The 18,165-nt window shown below is 35.6% G+C and overlaps 1 protein-coding gene across 1 annotated transcript in view; it reads left to right on the top strand.

Annotated features, from left to right (window-relative positions):
• Positions 1-17,377, top strand: part of KCTD8 (potassium channel tetramerization domain containing 8) — a 251,459-nt gene extending 234,082 nt beyond the window's left edge. The window contains exon 2 of the mRNA XM_077137130.1: positions 16,379-17,377. Coding sequence (XP_076993245.1) covers positions 16,379-16,839 — 461 coding nt within the window. The 3' untranslated portion in view covers positions 16,840-17,377. The remainder of the gene's footprint in view (positions 1-16,378) is intronic.
• The last annotated feature ends 788 nt before the right edge of the window (positions 17,378-18,165 follow it).

Below are 18,165 nucleotides of genomic sequence, written 5' to 3'. Positions count from 1 at the left end.
AAAAAAAAGAAGTAATATGGGTTTCATCCATTTTTCCCAGTAATTACGAGAGTTGTCTAGAATGCACATTGCTAAAATATAGTATTTTTAATAAAACTTGAATTACCAAAAAATTGCATTAAAAAACAATTTCTTCTTTATTAATAAGGAAAAGGTAGAACAGTTTGGACTCATAATGCTGCAACTTTTAATTAGAAAGTTTTTAGAGTTATAAACTTTCTTATTCTAAACAAAAAAGAATAAATTTATAGAACAAAATTGATTTTTAAAAATTACTCTTTGATCATCAGAAATCAGAATAATCTCAGTCTTCTCTGTGCTCTCTGGCTATGGCCTTGCAGTTTTGCGTGCTAAACAGTTCACAGCAGATTAACAGTCAACAGTGCAGCCAATTATTTAAGCAAAGGACTTATGAGTCCCTAAGCATTGGTTAATCAAGTCTTTTTTTTCATACTCTTCTAATGCCAGTATCCAGTGGCTAATGCATAAAAACCAATATGATGTAAATTCTCATTTAATTGCTGATATTTATATTCAGTCCTTATCATGAAAATTTCACTCTCAAAGAAATTTGAATTTTTCACTCAAATAACACATAATTTTATTAAGTAATTTTTGTAAATGTGAACAAGAGTTCACATTCCAGATTACTTTCACTCAACTACATAAAGTCAATTGGGGTACTCATTTCTGTGGTGGCTGTTTTCTCAGCACTTCATGTAGAGCTATTAAATATGCATTATACTGAGAGCATACTCTATTTCTGATGTATTAAAAACTTCTATTTTCAATCATTGAGTGTAAAACCATTAATATATCTTGTAATTAAACATAGTTTTCTAAGAGTATTTCTACTGCAAATTCTTCCTTGACAGAGACATTTTGATTTATCATCATAGCAGGAGTTACCAGTACATCTTTTTAAATCTTAAAATGGTTTCATTAGCACCATTTCACAATCTTTACATTTAATCTGTAAGGATTTCATGTCAGAAGAGGAGATTGATCTTTCTGCTGCTAATGAAATATTAGGTCTAGACAAAAGTGCACTATAAGTTGACATGAAAAGTTCAAGGCATCTCAACTCTGACAGAATCTACTCATTATTTAATTATGCTTTGAAATGTCTTAGCAGAAATTTTTGACCTTATGTCAGAAACTTTCCTCATCAAAAGGTACATATAATTAAAAGGGTTAGTCTTAAAGGTGCTTTACAGTACAAGTGTAGTTCTGGTATTTTGGAAATTAGAGTATCTGACAAGTCGTGAATCCTGAGATAATTCTCTCATCCTCTCTATTCCTTCTCTAACTCTAATATTCTCATCTATTTTCCTATTTGTTTTCACTCTGAAAATTTTACAGTAGGATTCTTCATTTAAATACAGAGTTTTCCTTTAAACCATTGTTGTATTTTGACCTGGACCTATCCAATTAATGTAAAATCACATTTTAAAACTGGTCTGAATTCACAGAAAGTGTGCATTTCAGAGGTTTTCATAACCTAAGCATTTGTTCTGAAATTAGGAACAACTTAAGTAAACAGAGGTTGCGTCGGTAAAGTGGTTTGGTTCCAGAAACAGTTACAATGAACTATGTTAAGCAATGCAGCCCACATCTTCATATGGTTAGCCATGTTTTTGTAAGATATTTGCTTCAAAATAGCCTGACATGATACAAAATAATACCACATTGCAAATGCTAGAGGAATCCTAATACTTAGCTATAACTAAGCATTTTTATCCCAAAATGCTCACATATATGTATCTCAGTTTAGTCTTATCAGAGCTTGAAGTTCAAAGTAATTGAGTAATTGTAACTCTAATTTAGGATTTCAGGGAAGCTTGGTTTTAACACCATTTTCGGGATTTTGAGGCAGTGTATCTGGATCTTAACTCAGCATATACCCTCAAATCAGATGGATCTGAGTCTCAATCTGTCTCTACCACTTCCAGATGTAGCCACAGTCAAGTTAGATAACCACTCTGAGCCTTGGTTTCCTCTTGTTAAAATAGTTATATCGGTTCCTGTTTTACAGGGTTACTGTGAGATTTAAACGAGCTGCTACATATACTTCATTTAACATGGCCTGTTCCACAGTAAGCACTAAGTGTTAAATGTTATTACAACCTTTAACTCGCTCAATAAAATATGAGCTAAATGAAAGTTGTCCTGGTCCCATTACTAAGTTTATTTCTGTCGCCTCATTATCTGCCTTTACCAGTGGCTACACGGGAAAAGATGGCACATAGTGAGCCGCTATGGGATGCTGTAAAACACTTATTTTAGAACAAAACCAGGTGATTTCTGTATTTAACCGCATGGGCATAATAGATGTCTCCCACAAAAACATGTTCAAGTCATACCTCCTGACCCCGTGGTGGGAAGACCTTTTGAGGATGGTGTTAGTAAGGGGATATCAGACTGGACCAGGGCGGCTGCACCACATAACTGGAGTCTTCATACGCAGAGGCGATTCAGATATCTTAGTAGAAACCAGAGGAGGAGACAGAGATTGACAGAATGCCCTGTTTCAGAGCCACCACCAAAATGCTGCAGACTTTGGAGAAAACATGGCCTGTGAATACTAGCCTCCAAAACTGTGAGACAGTAAATTCCTATTGTTTAAACCAACCAGTCTCTGGTATCGGTCATGACAGCCCTGGCAAACTAAGACAACACAGTATATGTTGGGTCTGTGTGTTTACTTTGCACACCTGTCTACTTCTTAAAACAAGCCCTATCCCCCAGCACACAGGGATGGATGAGAAAGTCAGTCTACATTAATAATAATAATAGTAATAATACCTCATCCTCCCTGGCCACAAGTTTAGGACAGGGATGGGGGGACATGGCCTTGTTAATACAATAACTAATAATCCCTGGGATTCTCTCAAATGTATATATTACTATCACAGAGATTTGCTCATAAATACAAACTCGTTATATTTTTCCTACTTATCTCACTCCAAATTTCCCCAACTTTTCTGATCTATAACTTAAAATATGAGTAAAACAGTTATGTTTATACATTAAACAGCAAACGTGAGAGGTCTCTGATGGCAAATGCAACAACACACATCACATTCAACTGGCTTCTGGAACTGAGGCTTCACGTATATTTCAAGGTTGTTTGAATCTGATAAAATATCTAAGCAGGTTTACATAAAAAGAACTCTTCATATTTAGATACATACTTTATTTGGCCTAAATTACTTGTTTGACAGGTGGCGCTGGCCTGAGGGATCATTGGAGCCAGCCACCCAAACACTGTTAGGCTGTTAGGATTCTTTTTTTTCTTTCACAGCTCTCATTCTCTGTATCTGGGGCTGAGGGGCTTAGTCACAGCAGTCACATCTGAGCGCCTTAAAACAGATTTAAAGGCCTCTCTTTCTCCCTCTCCACCCATCAGTAGATTAAAAATCCTCAATGATATTCTGTTATTGAACCACCTTGAGTATTTGTCTTCCCAAGCTTTATCCTTGCCTTAGATCACGGGGAGCGTTGGGTGGATAAGACATTAGGGTTGGCCCAGTCTGGGTTACATATTCACTACTGTAGCATGGGGTTGTTTGGAGTCTGTTAAAAAAGATAGATAAGGGTGCCAGGTATATTCTCAGGCACTCACACAAACACAGTCAAAAAAGAATTTACTCCAGGATGCAAGCATGGTGAAAAACAAAAACCAATCTGTTGTCTGCACAGGTGAAGAACTGAAGACAAGAAAGCATATGGCTTAAAATAATATCAATTTATCAAATTTGACTTGAATAGAGGATGGGAATGACAGAAAGTGGATGTTGAAACTTAAGCTGAGCTGGTACTAGGCTGTGGAGGTCTTGTTTGTGCGACTAAGAGATTTGGGTGTTTGTATGAAGAGCACTGAAATTTTCTGAGCACAGGAATTCTAAGAAGAGCTGTGTTTCAGCCTATGAAGCTGTGTTCTTTCTCTTAGGATGTACAGTAGGAGGCGGAGATCCGAGATGAGGATCATTGGAAGGTCCTCACAATGGTTTCAGTTAGAGTTAATGAGGAGCATAACAGCACGAGTGAAGACTGAAGATGAGGAAATGCCTGAGGCCTTATCAAAGTACCCTCAGTAGGATTAGGTAACTGTTCACAAGGGGAAAAGAGCAATAGAGGGGAGGGAATAGGAACACTGAAGATGACCTGAGAATTTAAACCTGGGTGGTTAAAAAAGATTGCAGTGCTTTTGTAAAAAAAGAAAAATAGAAATCCTAGGTGGAGGAACTGGCTAAGGGTGAAAAGAATAGTGAGGTTCTGTTCTGGCATTTGACATTTGAAGTATAGGAGGTGTGCAGCTGGAAGTCAGAAGAAGGGAACAGAACTTCAGAGAATGATCAGGTGCTGGAGATCAGCTATGGATAAGAGACAGTTCTGTGATTATGTATCTAGCATGTTTGTAGAAACAGAGAGAGAAGGATGTATAGTGGGAACAGAGATGAGGTGAGGAGGCTATTAATTTCATTATGTAAATGATGGCTCATCTATGTAATCAAAGAGAACTTATACTAAACATGATAACATATTTTTAAAATCTTAAGAGCTATTAGTTGAAAGAGCAGGGATAGAATTTATCTGTGCTATTCCGGAAGGTTGAACCAGGACCAATGGGTGGCATTATTTGAGGTGGCAAAGTTATAGCTGAATATAAGAACTTTTTTACATTAGGGACAGTCAAAAGCAGAATGTTTTCTAGTACAATGCTATGGATTTATCATTACGAGGAGCTTAAACAGAAGCATGATGACAATATGGCAAAGAGTGTGTGAGCTTTATTTTAATCAAGAAAATAAAATCCTGTAATTCAGAATCAACATCCTCCAGCTACTTAGGAAAATATTTTACTCACTTACATAAGATGGTACACTTACCATCTACCAAGGGCCAGGCATTTGACTAACATTAGTTTCCTGCGGCTGCTATAACAAAGTACCACATACTTGGTGGCTTAAAACAAAATAATTATAGTATCTCATAGTTTCAGAAGCTACAAGTCTGAAATCAGTTTCACTGGATTGAAATCAAGTATCATCAGAGCTCTAGGTGAGAATCCGTTCTTACCTCTTCTGGCTTCTGGTGGTTTCTGGCATCGTGTAACTTGTGGTCACATCATCCCAGTCTCTTTGTCCATGGCCATGCTGCCTCTTCCTCTTTTGTGTGTATTAGATCTCTTTCTACTCCATCCTATAAGGATAAATGTAATTGTATTTGGTGCATCCCAGATAATACAGGATAATTTCCCCATTTCTAGGTCCTTAACTTGATCCACCTGCAAGGTCATATACGAGATTAGGACTAGATCTCCTTTGGGGAACCTTTGTCAGCCTACTAGAGGGCTCGTCTTTGTACGCATCTTTACTTACAGCAGCCGTACAGTGGACAGACTATATATTTTTTATTCCTTTTAAGAAAACTAGGAAAATGAGCCCTAAAGTCACATTTTGACCCCTAGCTAGTAGTTGTCAGAACTTCAATTTAAGTCCACCTTTGCTATTTTCAAAGCCTGGGAACCTTTTCTTAAAATTATATTACAAAATGAAATTAAAGTTTGCTGTATGTATAAATGCTTCTATTTTCCATTCATTGCACTGAATCTGCACTGCACTGCCTTCATAACAGGCACACTATTATATCTCAAAGTAAAAAGGGGTTTGAATACTTATAATACATACATTAAATAGTATGGCAAATGCAAGAAGTTGCATCTCGCTCAACATTGTTGGAAATATGTGAGAACATTTACTGGCAGGCAGGAACTCAACATCTGAAGATATTCAACAAGTGAAATTCCCTCAGCTATGGCTGTCTGCCCTCAATTGCTACTGCTCGTGGGTTTTTGTCATTTTATGACCTCTGCTTTCCCTATTGACATGGAGTTTTTCCCAGGCCTCAGCAGCCACTTAGTATTTTATAATAGGCAGTGATAATTTACAAGCATGTTTTTATGTTCATATAAATTTGGCTATATGTAGCAGATCATAAGCACATCCCCTCAACCTGTATTTATAGTGTACTTTTTCTCCCTCCCAGAACCATTAGACGTGTAGTAGAGACAACTTCATCATTCCTTATCAAGCACTTCATAGGTAGTATGAGCCACATTTTATAGATGTGGAACAAGCAAGAGGAGCTTTGCATTCATAAATTTACAAACCAGATAAATCATCCCCCTCATATAGTACATGAGGGTAGCTAGAAGGTAGCTGTCTAGATATGTTAAGGAAATCTCTGACAACATCATTAATGAGTGGTTGATGCAGAAGTGGGAACATAGGAATGAGAACAGAGTTGATTCTCAATCTTAATCCCGGGGTCCAAACAGAGCCTGGGCCTCTTGATGGAGTTTTTTCTTTTCAATTATTTTGTTTTCGTTTCAAGCACAAGAAGGATGAATATAGCACGGAGTCTCTGCCCACCATGGGTAAGATGTGAAATCAATTTAAATGAAGACCTCATACAAGTGCATTAATCTATTTTGCATGTGATAGAACTTCTGAGAGGACAAACAAAGACCTAATACCTTTTTTACTAGAGCTATTTAGGTAAAAGCATCAAGTACAGCCATGTAAGAGATAGTGAATGTATATTAACAAAGAAAATAGTTTTCCTTCACTATGTGTAGTCCCAGAATCTCTTTTATTTCTATTTAATAACCTAAATGGTATCAGGTACAAACTTTCCCAAGGAATGAGATTTTTCACTAATTGGAGAGATTAAGAGGCCCTTTTTTTTTTCATTAGAGAAGTTGTGGGTTTTGCAGAACAGTTCTGCATTAAATACAGGCTACTTACATTCAACCCAATTATTAACTCCTTGCATTGGTGTGGAACATTTTTTATAATTGATGATAGTACATTTTTATAATTGTATTATTAAGGATAGTTCATGGTTTAACTTAGGGTTCATTGCTTGTGAAGTGCAGTTCCATGGATTTTTAAAAAAGTTACTCTATTACCATATATACAATATAACATTTCCCCTTTTGATCACATTCAGAAATATATTTCAGTGCTATTAATTATATTCACAATGTTATGCTACCATGCCACCATCCATTACCAAAACATTTTCATCATTTTAAATAGGGAACAAGGTCCTTCTTCTGCCACATTGCTTAAGGTTTTAGTTATTTTATCTCTTGTTATTTTGTTGTTGTTGTTTTGTTTTCAACATACCCCTTGATCTTAGCTGTACCGGGGTTTATCTTTTTTAGTCAAAACAGAATAAAACAAAACATAAAAAAATTTCTTTGGCAATAAGCAATTCCCTACTAATAACCTTTAGTAGATAATATTAATTTCATTTAATTCAATTCAACTGACAGTTACCGAATTCTTATCATATGCCTAGCCATGAGGTATTCCAGGGAATACAAATAATAAAGAAGGACTCTCGGTCCCATTAAGGACTATAGCTGCAGGTGTGTGTTTGTGTGTGTGTGTGTGTTAAGAAATAGAAGGCAGGGTGAAAGCTAAAATGATCACAGAAATAACTATTATTTAAGACAAAATAGGCTCAGTACTTTGAAATGGATTCAAAGAAACTATGGGTCTTTAAGAGAGCAAGAAATCACAACCCAATGTGAGACTGGAAGGTTTTATGCTGAAAGCAACATTTGGAACTGGCTTTGAAGGATGGTTACAAAGGATAAGGAGCAAAGAAGGAATACAATCCAGAGGGAGAGAAAGGGTGAAAGAAAAAAGCAAGCCATTTTCCAGGAACAACAAGGAGTCTATTTTAGTACTGTATGGTGTTTCGCAGAGGAGTAATAAAGCATAGGCTGGAATGGTTATTTGGTGTCACATCCGGAACAGTCCTCAATGTCAAAATATAGCATTTTGATTTTATTGTGTGTGCGGGGGAAATGTTCAGAAGGTTTTTGTACAAGGGGGATACTTTATGGAATTGGACTTTAGAAATATTAATTTAGCAATGATATGGAAAATAGTGTGAAGTGGGACAAAAGGAGAGTCAGAGAACTGGTTAGGAGACACAGTGAGAAATAATGAGACACCTGATTTGGTGGTTAAAATTGGAACAGAAGTGCAGAAATAGATCAAGAGCCATTGAAATAGTAAAATTGACAAGATCTGGCAACTGACTGAAAATAAAAGATGTCTCCATGGAGTAGCAGACATTGACCTTGGGTGTCATCTATAGAAACAGCTGAGACATCGGAAGGCAGTGATGTGTAGAAGGAGGGAAGGCAATGGAATTACTATTGAAAATCTCATTGTTCCGTTAAACAAATGTATTTCCTCTCGCAGTTTTTGCAAATGTTGAATTATATTTATTTACTCACTTTAACAATACTTTTTGAGTATTAATTCACTGATAAAACAAATCTGGCTGTGAATTGTCTAAGTGATAAAAGGGGAAAAAAAAGATGCAATTACCTGCACTTGTGAAAACGTTAACATTTTCGAGGGATGTGGGCACCAGAAGTGTGACCTGGGGACCACTTTTGGTGGAGCGCGAAGACATGGGGGCACTCTGACTATTCTCCAGTCTGCTAGCCTTCTAGGTGAATATTTAGTAACACAGAAGATGGTCAATGCGAACTGTCAAATGAATGAAACAATCCGTAGTTCCTATAGCAATTGAGAGAAGTGAACATCATTTCGTTAATTTGGTTAAACAATGACTCTGATCAAGGCATCAGATGGGATAAATAGGCACAGTTCCAGTCTTCAGGGAGTTTTCAATTTAGGGCTGGGAGATACACTGTCAATAAATGAATAAACACTCTAAAAACTTAACAGGTACAGGGAGAATCAGAAGTATGAGTTAGTAACCAGTCATGTCAGGGTAAAAAATGAGTGTAAATGATTCTACTTTCCTTTTCTTTTTCATTCCCATGGACCTATGAAAGTGGTTAAGTAATGGTAGTGGAGATTATAGAAAACAAAAAGAAATGGGTTTAATTTTTCTCATATTTAAATTAACTTTTATCCATTCAAATATCTTTTACTCTTTAAGATAAAGGATCTCCTATGTGACCTCTAAGTTTCAATTTAGTGTGAGAATTTTCTGATAAATTAAAAATTAACCCCATTCCTTAGCTCACTCCAATCACAATTCATTCCTTGCTCTCTTTTTTGGGCCTTATTCAAATTTTAGCTACCTCTTCCTTCCTGCACTTGTCACCAAAAGCATGAGTCTGCGTGTCACTTCTTCAGTAACCAACCCTATGGCTTATACAGCACTATATACCTTATACGTAGGAAGCCTTACACATTCTCAGCAAATGTTTGTGGACTCAAAATGAAGTGTTTTTCCCCTTTTGACTCAAGCGCTTAATACTTAGAGGTGTGTGGTGCTAATATTTAAGATAGATTGGTTCATTTCGTTCAAGTACCACATAACCATTCACACACCATTGAGTTTAGCACTATTAAAGGGTAATTTCCCTTCTGGGAATTGTGCCTGTTGCAGACACATTACATATCCAGTCTTTTTTATTATCACTAGGCAGGTAAAGAGATTAAAATAAAAGGTTTATTCAAGTGTGAAGTTGTACACATAGACTTCATTTGGAAATCCCTATGTATTAAAATAAAAAATATCAAAATACATTTACTAACCATGTCTGCACTCAGAACTGGTTTTAAAGATCAAAATATTGATGCAAGTTTCTGTATCACACTATTCACAGGTGTCTGGGGAAAGCCATCTTTCCCCACTTTTTGTATCAATGTAATAAAACCCCATGAAATTAATCAAAAGCTCTGTCTTGCCCAATTTTATGTGCTTTGGCCCATTGTAATACTTTCTGTTTTGACTTAAAGTAATGTTTTACTATTGCTTTTAATCCACACATTTTATTAACTTAAAACAGGGTTTTTGTGTTTTATTTTCTTCCTTTTTGGAATGAAAATTTAATATTGATAGCTCCTTAAATAAAAAATCTACATACATTAGATGATTTCAGACCATATATTGAACTTGGCAACCTATAGACTGCCTTCATATATATTTTCTCATTTGATTCTTACCATAGCCATGTGACCAGGTATTGCTATTCTCATTTCATTATTAAGTGTTAAAAAGCTGAAACCTAAAAAAAAAAAAAAAAAAAAAAAAACCGGAATCTTTCCTGTTTTTCCTTGACTGCTCAAGAAAATACCACGAAATGGGTTGGGTTAAACAGTAGGAGTTTATTAGCTTATGGTGTTGAGTCAAAAAGAAAGCCCAAATCATGGCATCAAGGTGATGCTTTCTCCTTGAAAACTGGTATTTTGGGGCTGGCTGCTGGTGATCTTTGGTCTTTAGTTTTTCATATGGCATGACAGTGTTTCCTGGTCTCTCTCTTCTCTTCCATGTTCAGCTTCTTGCCTCCTGTGGCTTTCTCTGTCTCTCTGTCTGAATTTCACTCCATTTATAAAGGACTCAAGTAATAGGATTAAGACCCATCCTGACTGAGGTGGGCTAAACCTTCTTGCTGAAATAATCTCATCAAAAGGTTCTACTTACAAAGGGTTCACCCCACAGGAATGGATAAAATTTTAAAACTTGTTTTTTAGGGGACATGTACAGCTTCAAACCACCACACGGTAACATGAACAGAGTCAGAATTAGAATGGAATTATTTGGATGTATTAGTCAGTACTCTCAATATTCAGGTGAATAAATATATCATGCCAACACCAAATAGTACATGGGTATTTATGCCGAGTAAAATTAACATTTTGAGCATTTACACATGCCAGGAACATTTTAAATACTTTACATGTGTTAACTCATTTAATTACCACAATTCTACAATATTTAAAGAGAAGAAAACTAAGGCCCAAAGAAAGTAAGAAACTTACCCTACTAAGAGATGGAACTGGAATACATACCCACATAGTCTATACTCTGTGGCTCTAAGACTCTCTAAACTCTCTAAACTGGAGTGTTAGAGATAGGAAGAGACTTCATGAAGCAAATATAAGTTGATAATATCTTCTATGACCATACCTCCTGTCAATGAACTTACCAAAATATAGCCTTGATTCCGGAATGGTAATTTATATTCATGATAAGCCTTTAATGTTTAACTGTTAATTTTTGTTGGAATTTTATAGCTTGAATAATCCATTTGATTTATTGTATCATTTAGAATTACAGAATTTCATAACATAAATAAGCTAAGGGGCCAACTCTCCAAATCTTACCAAAGGACCAAATAAGAGAGAGGTTGTGTGATTACCACAAAGTACTTGCCCAGTAATTCTAAGGCTTTTCTCACACTGAAGAAAAATGTGAGCATAATAAATGAGTATAATGTGTGTGCTTGTGTGTTTGTACCGACTGTACTATATAAGTGTAATTGGGGAGAGGTGTAATTGTGGTAGCTGTCTTTCACTTTTCCTAGGTACAGCTATGTAATGTCCACTGAAAATACTCAACTCCTGGATGGAAACCCTAGACTACTTCATGGCAAATAGCCAAATGAAAAGTGGAATATTTAGTTGTCAAATATTGGAGAGTTCTTAGATGTACAGATATATTGAACACTCTTAAATAATTAACTCCTTGTTAAAGTTAAATCTTACATAATTAAGAAATTTGCTTGTCTACTGATTCACTGCTTACTGTTTAACAATAACTGATGTTGAATTTCTTTATCTAGTAGAAGAAAACCCAGTTGGGATGCTGATTAGACCAACAAATTGCATTTCTATTTTCTTTTTTGTGCCAAGTCTGATTGGTGCTTTCAGTCACAGGGCAAAATGCTTTGGGAAAGGTCATTAATGTATTTATTTGATGCTTTTACTAGTTGAAGAGACACAGACAATGTTCCCAAGAGTCATGCTATTCCTCTATATGTGGGACTTAGTATTATTTAAATTATCATCCATGTAGTGCTTAAAGGCATTTCAAGTGTCTTTGAATCACTAAATGGAATGATGTAAGATTAAAGTTTTTAAAATTATTCCAGGAAGCCTACAATTAGCAAGGATCCAGAGGAAAACTCGGCAAGTATAGTAAATCATAATTTCCTCTCAATTAATTTATCTTTCTTCAATTTCATGTCATAAAAAGCACATAGATTGGTTGTTATTGTGTCTTAGTCCCTGTTCAAATCTATTAAATTATCAATAATAATTTAAAGTATTTTTAAACAAATAGCAATAATAATACATATTATGTATCTGTTGATATGAAAATGTAAACATAAATCAAAAGGAGACTTATAGTCATCCTGAATGATTTATACAGAGGAGTAACATATTATCGTATATGTTAAAACATTTGGACAAAATGAAGTTAAGCATTTCCCCTTAAATCATAATTTAAACTTCTGAACATATTTTTTTCTCTTTCTTGGGAGTCTACATTGAGTACTAAAGGTGGTTTATAAAACAGAAGTAATAAAAAAGTATATATTTGTTATTTCTCAGTAATATTTGTACCTATTAGAAATTCTTTTTTTTAAGAAACTCTTAAAATCATACTAAATCCATGCTCCTACCCCCATTGTTCATATATCTTAAAGTCTATAAGGGAAATATTATGCATTTTAAACACTTAATAATATAAAATACTATGAAATAGACCATATTTGTGACCATGCTCTGTGTTGATGCTTTGATCCATCTTATTTGGGATTATATATTTTTTGAGGTGAGGAGAAAATGGGATATAGGGGATAAAATAAGAGAGACAAAGAAATTGTAGAAAGAACTGGACAATGAAGAAATCAGACTCGGAGAGTATCTGGTATGAAATGGAACCTACCTTGCCTTCTTAGTTACAGGGATTGTTGGCCGCACACAGGAATTTTTCTCTCTGTGTTGTTTGTTCCTTATCTGCTTGTAGTTAAGCAGAGTCAGCCTGTGAGCATCAGCAGAGCACAGACCACCTCTTATCTATCTTTGTGTCTCCTCTGGATCCTAGTCCAGTGTCCAGCAGAGAGTAGGTGCTTGATATAGTTCTGTTGGTTTAACTAATTAATAGCTTGCATGTCTTCAAGGATGTCTTCCATAATTTTCCATTTTGTACTACAAGAACAATGCATTTCCATCATGCATAGGTTGCTTTCTATTTTATTGTGCAGTATCTGCATTTGTGTGCATGTGTTAGGGTGTTGGGCTCATGTATGCGAATACATTCTAATGTCACTGGGCTTAATAACAGTATATAACTTATTTAACTGAAGAATGGACTTCGTATAACTTTATATCCTCCCAGATACCTGTCATTAAGTATTTAATTCTCCCAATGAATAGAAAAAAAAATGAAACATTTACTTTTGTCTTACTTGTGTTCCATTTTGATGTTATTAATTTTATGCCTAGATACCTTTATAAAATGTTCCATCCCCCTGCCTGTTACAGGAAATGATTTCTCATCACTCATTTACCCTTACATGTGAATCAGTTTGCCATTTATTTGCAGCTTTAGTCATTAGTTTTCAATAGTGAAAATATTTCCAATATTTTCATTATTGGGAATGAAAATCATTCTCTGATAGGAATTTCTGGTTAAAGTAGTGCGAAAGATCGACAAAAAAGATCTTAAAACCTTGCATTTATATCCTATGTTGCTCTAGGCTAGTAGGTATCATGCCAGCCTGGAATCACACTCAGCCATAAAGGTAATTAGAGAAACAGATGCTGCATGTACTCCATCATCACCACGCAACACCACATAAGCACATACACACAAACATTTCTGCACACTGAAATAAGAGATGGGCTTGAACATCTGTAAATTCAAAAAGTCCACTGATATACTTGATATACTCTCATTGTTGAGAATCATTGTTCTAGGTCCTTTTACATGCCTCTCATTTAATTACAAACAACCCTATGAGGGAGAAGTACTACCCAATTTTCCAGAGGAGGAAACTGAAGCATTCGGGGCTAAGTATCTTCCTCAAAGTCATGAAGCTAGTATTTGCGAGAGAGCCAGATTTGAATCTAGGTCAGTGGGACTCCAAATTCATTCTCTCTTCAGTACTATTCCTATGGAAATCTGCTGTTTCTAAGACTGATCCTGCAAGTAACACCCTTCTAGTCAATAGAGGGTATCACTGGTGACCAGTTTGGATCTATTAGTCAGGGTCCTGGGAAGAAAGAGGGCACACCCAGTTGAGTAATTTGAAAAGGTTTGATACTGACCATTTATGTGTGGGCTGCATTCTAGGACTAGTGATAGCAGGCATGGTTAACACCTGTAGGTTTGAAGAGGTTAATTAAGTTCAGTTTACTGGAATCTGGAGGGGGAGCAGTTTGGGGGGATAGAGGGAGAGAGGGGAAGAGAGTGGAAAGGGAGGGGAGAGAGTTGCCTGGCAGGGCTGTGCCTCTTCGTCCAGGGGTGGGTACAACCAGATCACAGCAATCCTTGGGGTAGGGGTGTGTGTGTATGGGTTGGGGGAATTGGGGGCTCTTCTAGTTTTTGCTGCTGTCTGATTCCCTCTGAATTCATAAGGCAATGGAGCCTTAGGACATAGTTCTTGCCCATCAGCCCCTCAAGAGAGAGAGGAGAGTGAAGAATGAATCTGTGTCAGCATCACAGATGATTTTCAGCATGGAGAGTCAGAAGTAACTTTTAGGTACCCCAGCTCTCAACCTCACCCTCTTCTCCCTTGAAGTAATTGGGAATGGCAGAGGCTTTTAATAAAATGTCTTATTTAAAGTTTTTTTGTTTTTATCCATAGTTGCAAATGCTTCTAAAATAGAGTAGTGTACCCATTTACAAAGCAATCACAAGCATCAGCATTTGGTCCAGTTTTACTCTATTGCAGAAAAAGGATGCATGAAATATTAGCTAAGGGTCTCCCTCAAATAAATGCATATCTTTTCTTTTTTTTATATCATGTTAATTGATGGATAATTTACAAATAGTAAAATTCAGCCATTTTAGTTATACAGTTCTATTAGTTTCACAAATGTAAACAGCCATGTAACCAGCAACCGTGGCCAAGACATAGAATACTTACATCATCTCAAAAAGTTCTGAAGTTTTTGAGTTGTTGTTGTTGTTTTCATCTTAAATCTCATTCAACTAAATTTTTGACATCACTTTTTGGTTTTTCTGATTTTAAATAGGAAAAGCATATTTGCTGTTTTTCTCCTCACTCAGCTGAGCAACAAAAACTGTCAATTGTTGGTTATTAACTCTTTTTATATATCTTATACTGAGAAAATATTTATATCCGTGGCCATATATTGAACTCACCTGGCGAGCTTGTAAATGTCCTGATGACCAAGTAGGACCTTATTAAATGAAAAAGTCTGGAGTTGGGACAAGGCATCAAAAATCTGAAGTTTTTCGGGTGATACCAATATGTGCCCAAGGTTGAGACCCTGTGAATCAGTGCACTTTTTCTCAACTCTGGCTATACAGAATTCCCCTGTGGAATTATTTAAAAATACTGATGCCTTTCCCCCATTTTGATTTATACAATTTGTTCATACAAACTGACTACAAGTAAAAAAATAAGAGTCAGGTAATTTAGACTTTTAAATGGTTGGGCTCCAGTTAATCAAAGTTTTATTATGGTTCTGGGTATTTGGTGGTATTTGATAAATGTTAAATGGAAATCCTAATCTCACAGCAGAACAAGAAGAATAAAATATGTCCCCTCTTGGAAATAAACTGTTTGTGTATTTGAAATAATTATCTTGGCAAACTATCAGTTTCTGAAAATTGTCCTCCTAGGTAACTTACCTCAAATGGTAAACCTTGTATTTTAAGAGAGTACTATATTTCAACTATATATTTTTTCATTGTGATATTAGGCCCATATGTATCTTACAGCACTTGCATAATTCTCTCCAAGGAAAAAGACAGGAAGCAAGATTAAGAGACTGAGGATAAGATTTAAACCAGCCTCCCACTTGGAAACGTAAATGATGCTATTATACCTCTGGGCCTTGAGAATACTGTTACTTTGTAAAACAGAGCAAGAGTACGTTCCTGCTTTTACAATGGTAAAATCTATACGCAAATGGTACCTAATACCAGTAACTAGAACAGAAATGAGCTAAGTGTCTGATGAAAAAGATGTGAGCCTAGTAAAATATTAAGTATAATGTATATATTTTTTCAGGTTTCAGGAACTAGTAACTTAAATGTAAATAAATTTCCTTTTCAGCCAAAGTTATTGGTTATATGTTATATTAGAAATGTCATTAAGCAAACCTCGTGAACTATATTGTTATGGATAATTAATTGGCATGCTGCATGGTTCAATGTATATAGAAGGCGCTAAATGTTAATTTCATCCTTCAAATATAAACTAATGCAGCAAACTGTATTTTTCTGAAGATAAATATTCCTGGTTTAAAGTAGAAAATGTAGAGTTTATTTCATTTGACCTTTCTACTTCTTATGTAATTGTTCTACTCCTTTTTATTTGTTTTAGGACCACCTCAGAAAATAGTCTCACCTAAACAGGAACATGAAGATCGGAAACATGAGAAAGCCACGGATAAAGGAAGTGAAAGTGGAACTTCCTGCAATGAGCTCTCCACTTCCAGCTGTGAAAGCCACTCAGAAGCGAGCACTCCACAGGACAACCCGTCCAATGCGCAGCAGGCAACTGCGCACCAACCTAACACCTTAACACTGGATCGCCCCTCCAAGAAAGCACCTGTGCAATGGATGCCTCCACCAGACAAACGGAGAAACAGTGAACTCTTTCAGACACTCATCAGTAAATCCCGGGAAACGAATCTTTCAAAAAAGAAAGTCTGTGAGAAGCTGAGTGCAGAAGAAGAAATGAAAAAGTGCATTCAGGATTTTAAAAAGATCCACATTCCAGATTATTTTCCAGAGCGCAAACGCCAATGGCAGTCTGAACTGCTACAGAAGTATGGGTTATAGTAATTATCACAATCCTGCAGTATTTCAAAGGTATCCAATGTTTACTAATGGTGTCACTATCTGGCTGATGTCCTAACAATGGTCAGTGTGATTCTTGCTGCTCTTCCTTTTTTTGTGAACAGTGGATGTGGGACAGTATTTTTGTTTGCTCTACTTTTGTTTTAAAAAATATATAATTAAAAAGAAAAAATGAAACCCATAGAAGTTGACTCAAAAGTGCATATCTGATTCAGGCCATTTTACAAGAAAGAAAGTAAAATGTGCATGATCAAGAATCTTAGAATCTTGATTTTTGAACCGTGGTCAACTGGACATGTTTGTCATTTTGCATCTCACCAAATGCAAACCGTACTATCAGATCAATTAAGGTGACAATATGGATGAAGCAACATCAAGTAAAATTTTAGATGATGGTTATGGATCCAAATCCAAAACTGTTTAAATGTTAATGCAATAAAACGAGTATTATTTTTGCATGAACACAATGTTACAGATAAATCACGAGAAATAAGGAAGATCTGTTTGTTGCTTGGAAAGAAAAAAATCAGAATAAATAAATAAATAAAGCAAAAACAAATGTTTCAGACAAAGGTTATAAATATAAGCTGTCTAGGAGACTGAATTTTCTTTGTTCCAGAGCTGTGACTTTTTTGTGTATGTGTATGGTGTTCTATATATTATGAAGGTGTAAATATGCCTTATACTGTTGTGTTATGGTACCAACATTCATCTATTAATGCTAGTCATGATTATTTCTGTGAAATGAGTCCTTTACATCAGGCTGTGAAAATTGGTATAATGATGCTCTGAAAGATTCTGTTATCATGTTAATCAAAATAATTGAGGGAAAGTGGTAAAGAGCTTTATGAATTTATTAAAAAAGGAAAATGTATTAGAATTCCTTGATTTCTATTGACTCTTCTTTACTCAATTATTATATTGTCTTCAATTTTCCATTAAAACTCCAAGCTGTGGAAGTAAAAGGATCTGTTCAATCTTAATGCTGTCAAGTTAGAGTTTAAACATAATTCAAAATAGGAATAAAGTCAAATCTAGATAGCCTTGGTATTGATTAATAAACCCTTAGCATAGAAGAGAAAAAACTCTTATCTGAGAATGCATAAAATTTTATTTTAGCTGACAACCAGATTGAAAGCCTCCCCAAAAACAATTGGGACATTTCTTCTTACAAATCAAGAGACAAAAATGTCAATAGCAAGCTAAAAGGTCAGCTGGGCGAAAAGTGATTTCTTTCTGGTTGCATATGTGGATTCAATTTTTTTTTAATTTTGTCACATATTTTGCTCTGCTGCCTCTGCAGAGTGA

This window comes from Tamandua tetradactyla, chromosome 19, assembly GCF_023851605.1.
Source record: "Tamandua tetradactyla isolate mTamTet1 chromosome 19, mTamTet1.pri, whole genome shotgun sequence".
Lineage (NCBI taxonomy): Eukaryota > Metazoa > Chordata > Mammalia > Pilosa > Myrmecophagidae > Tamandua > Tamandua tetradactyla.
This window is presented reverse-complemented; position numbering and strand designations above follow the sequence as displayed.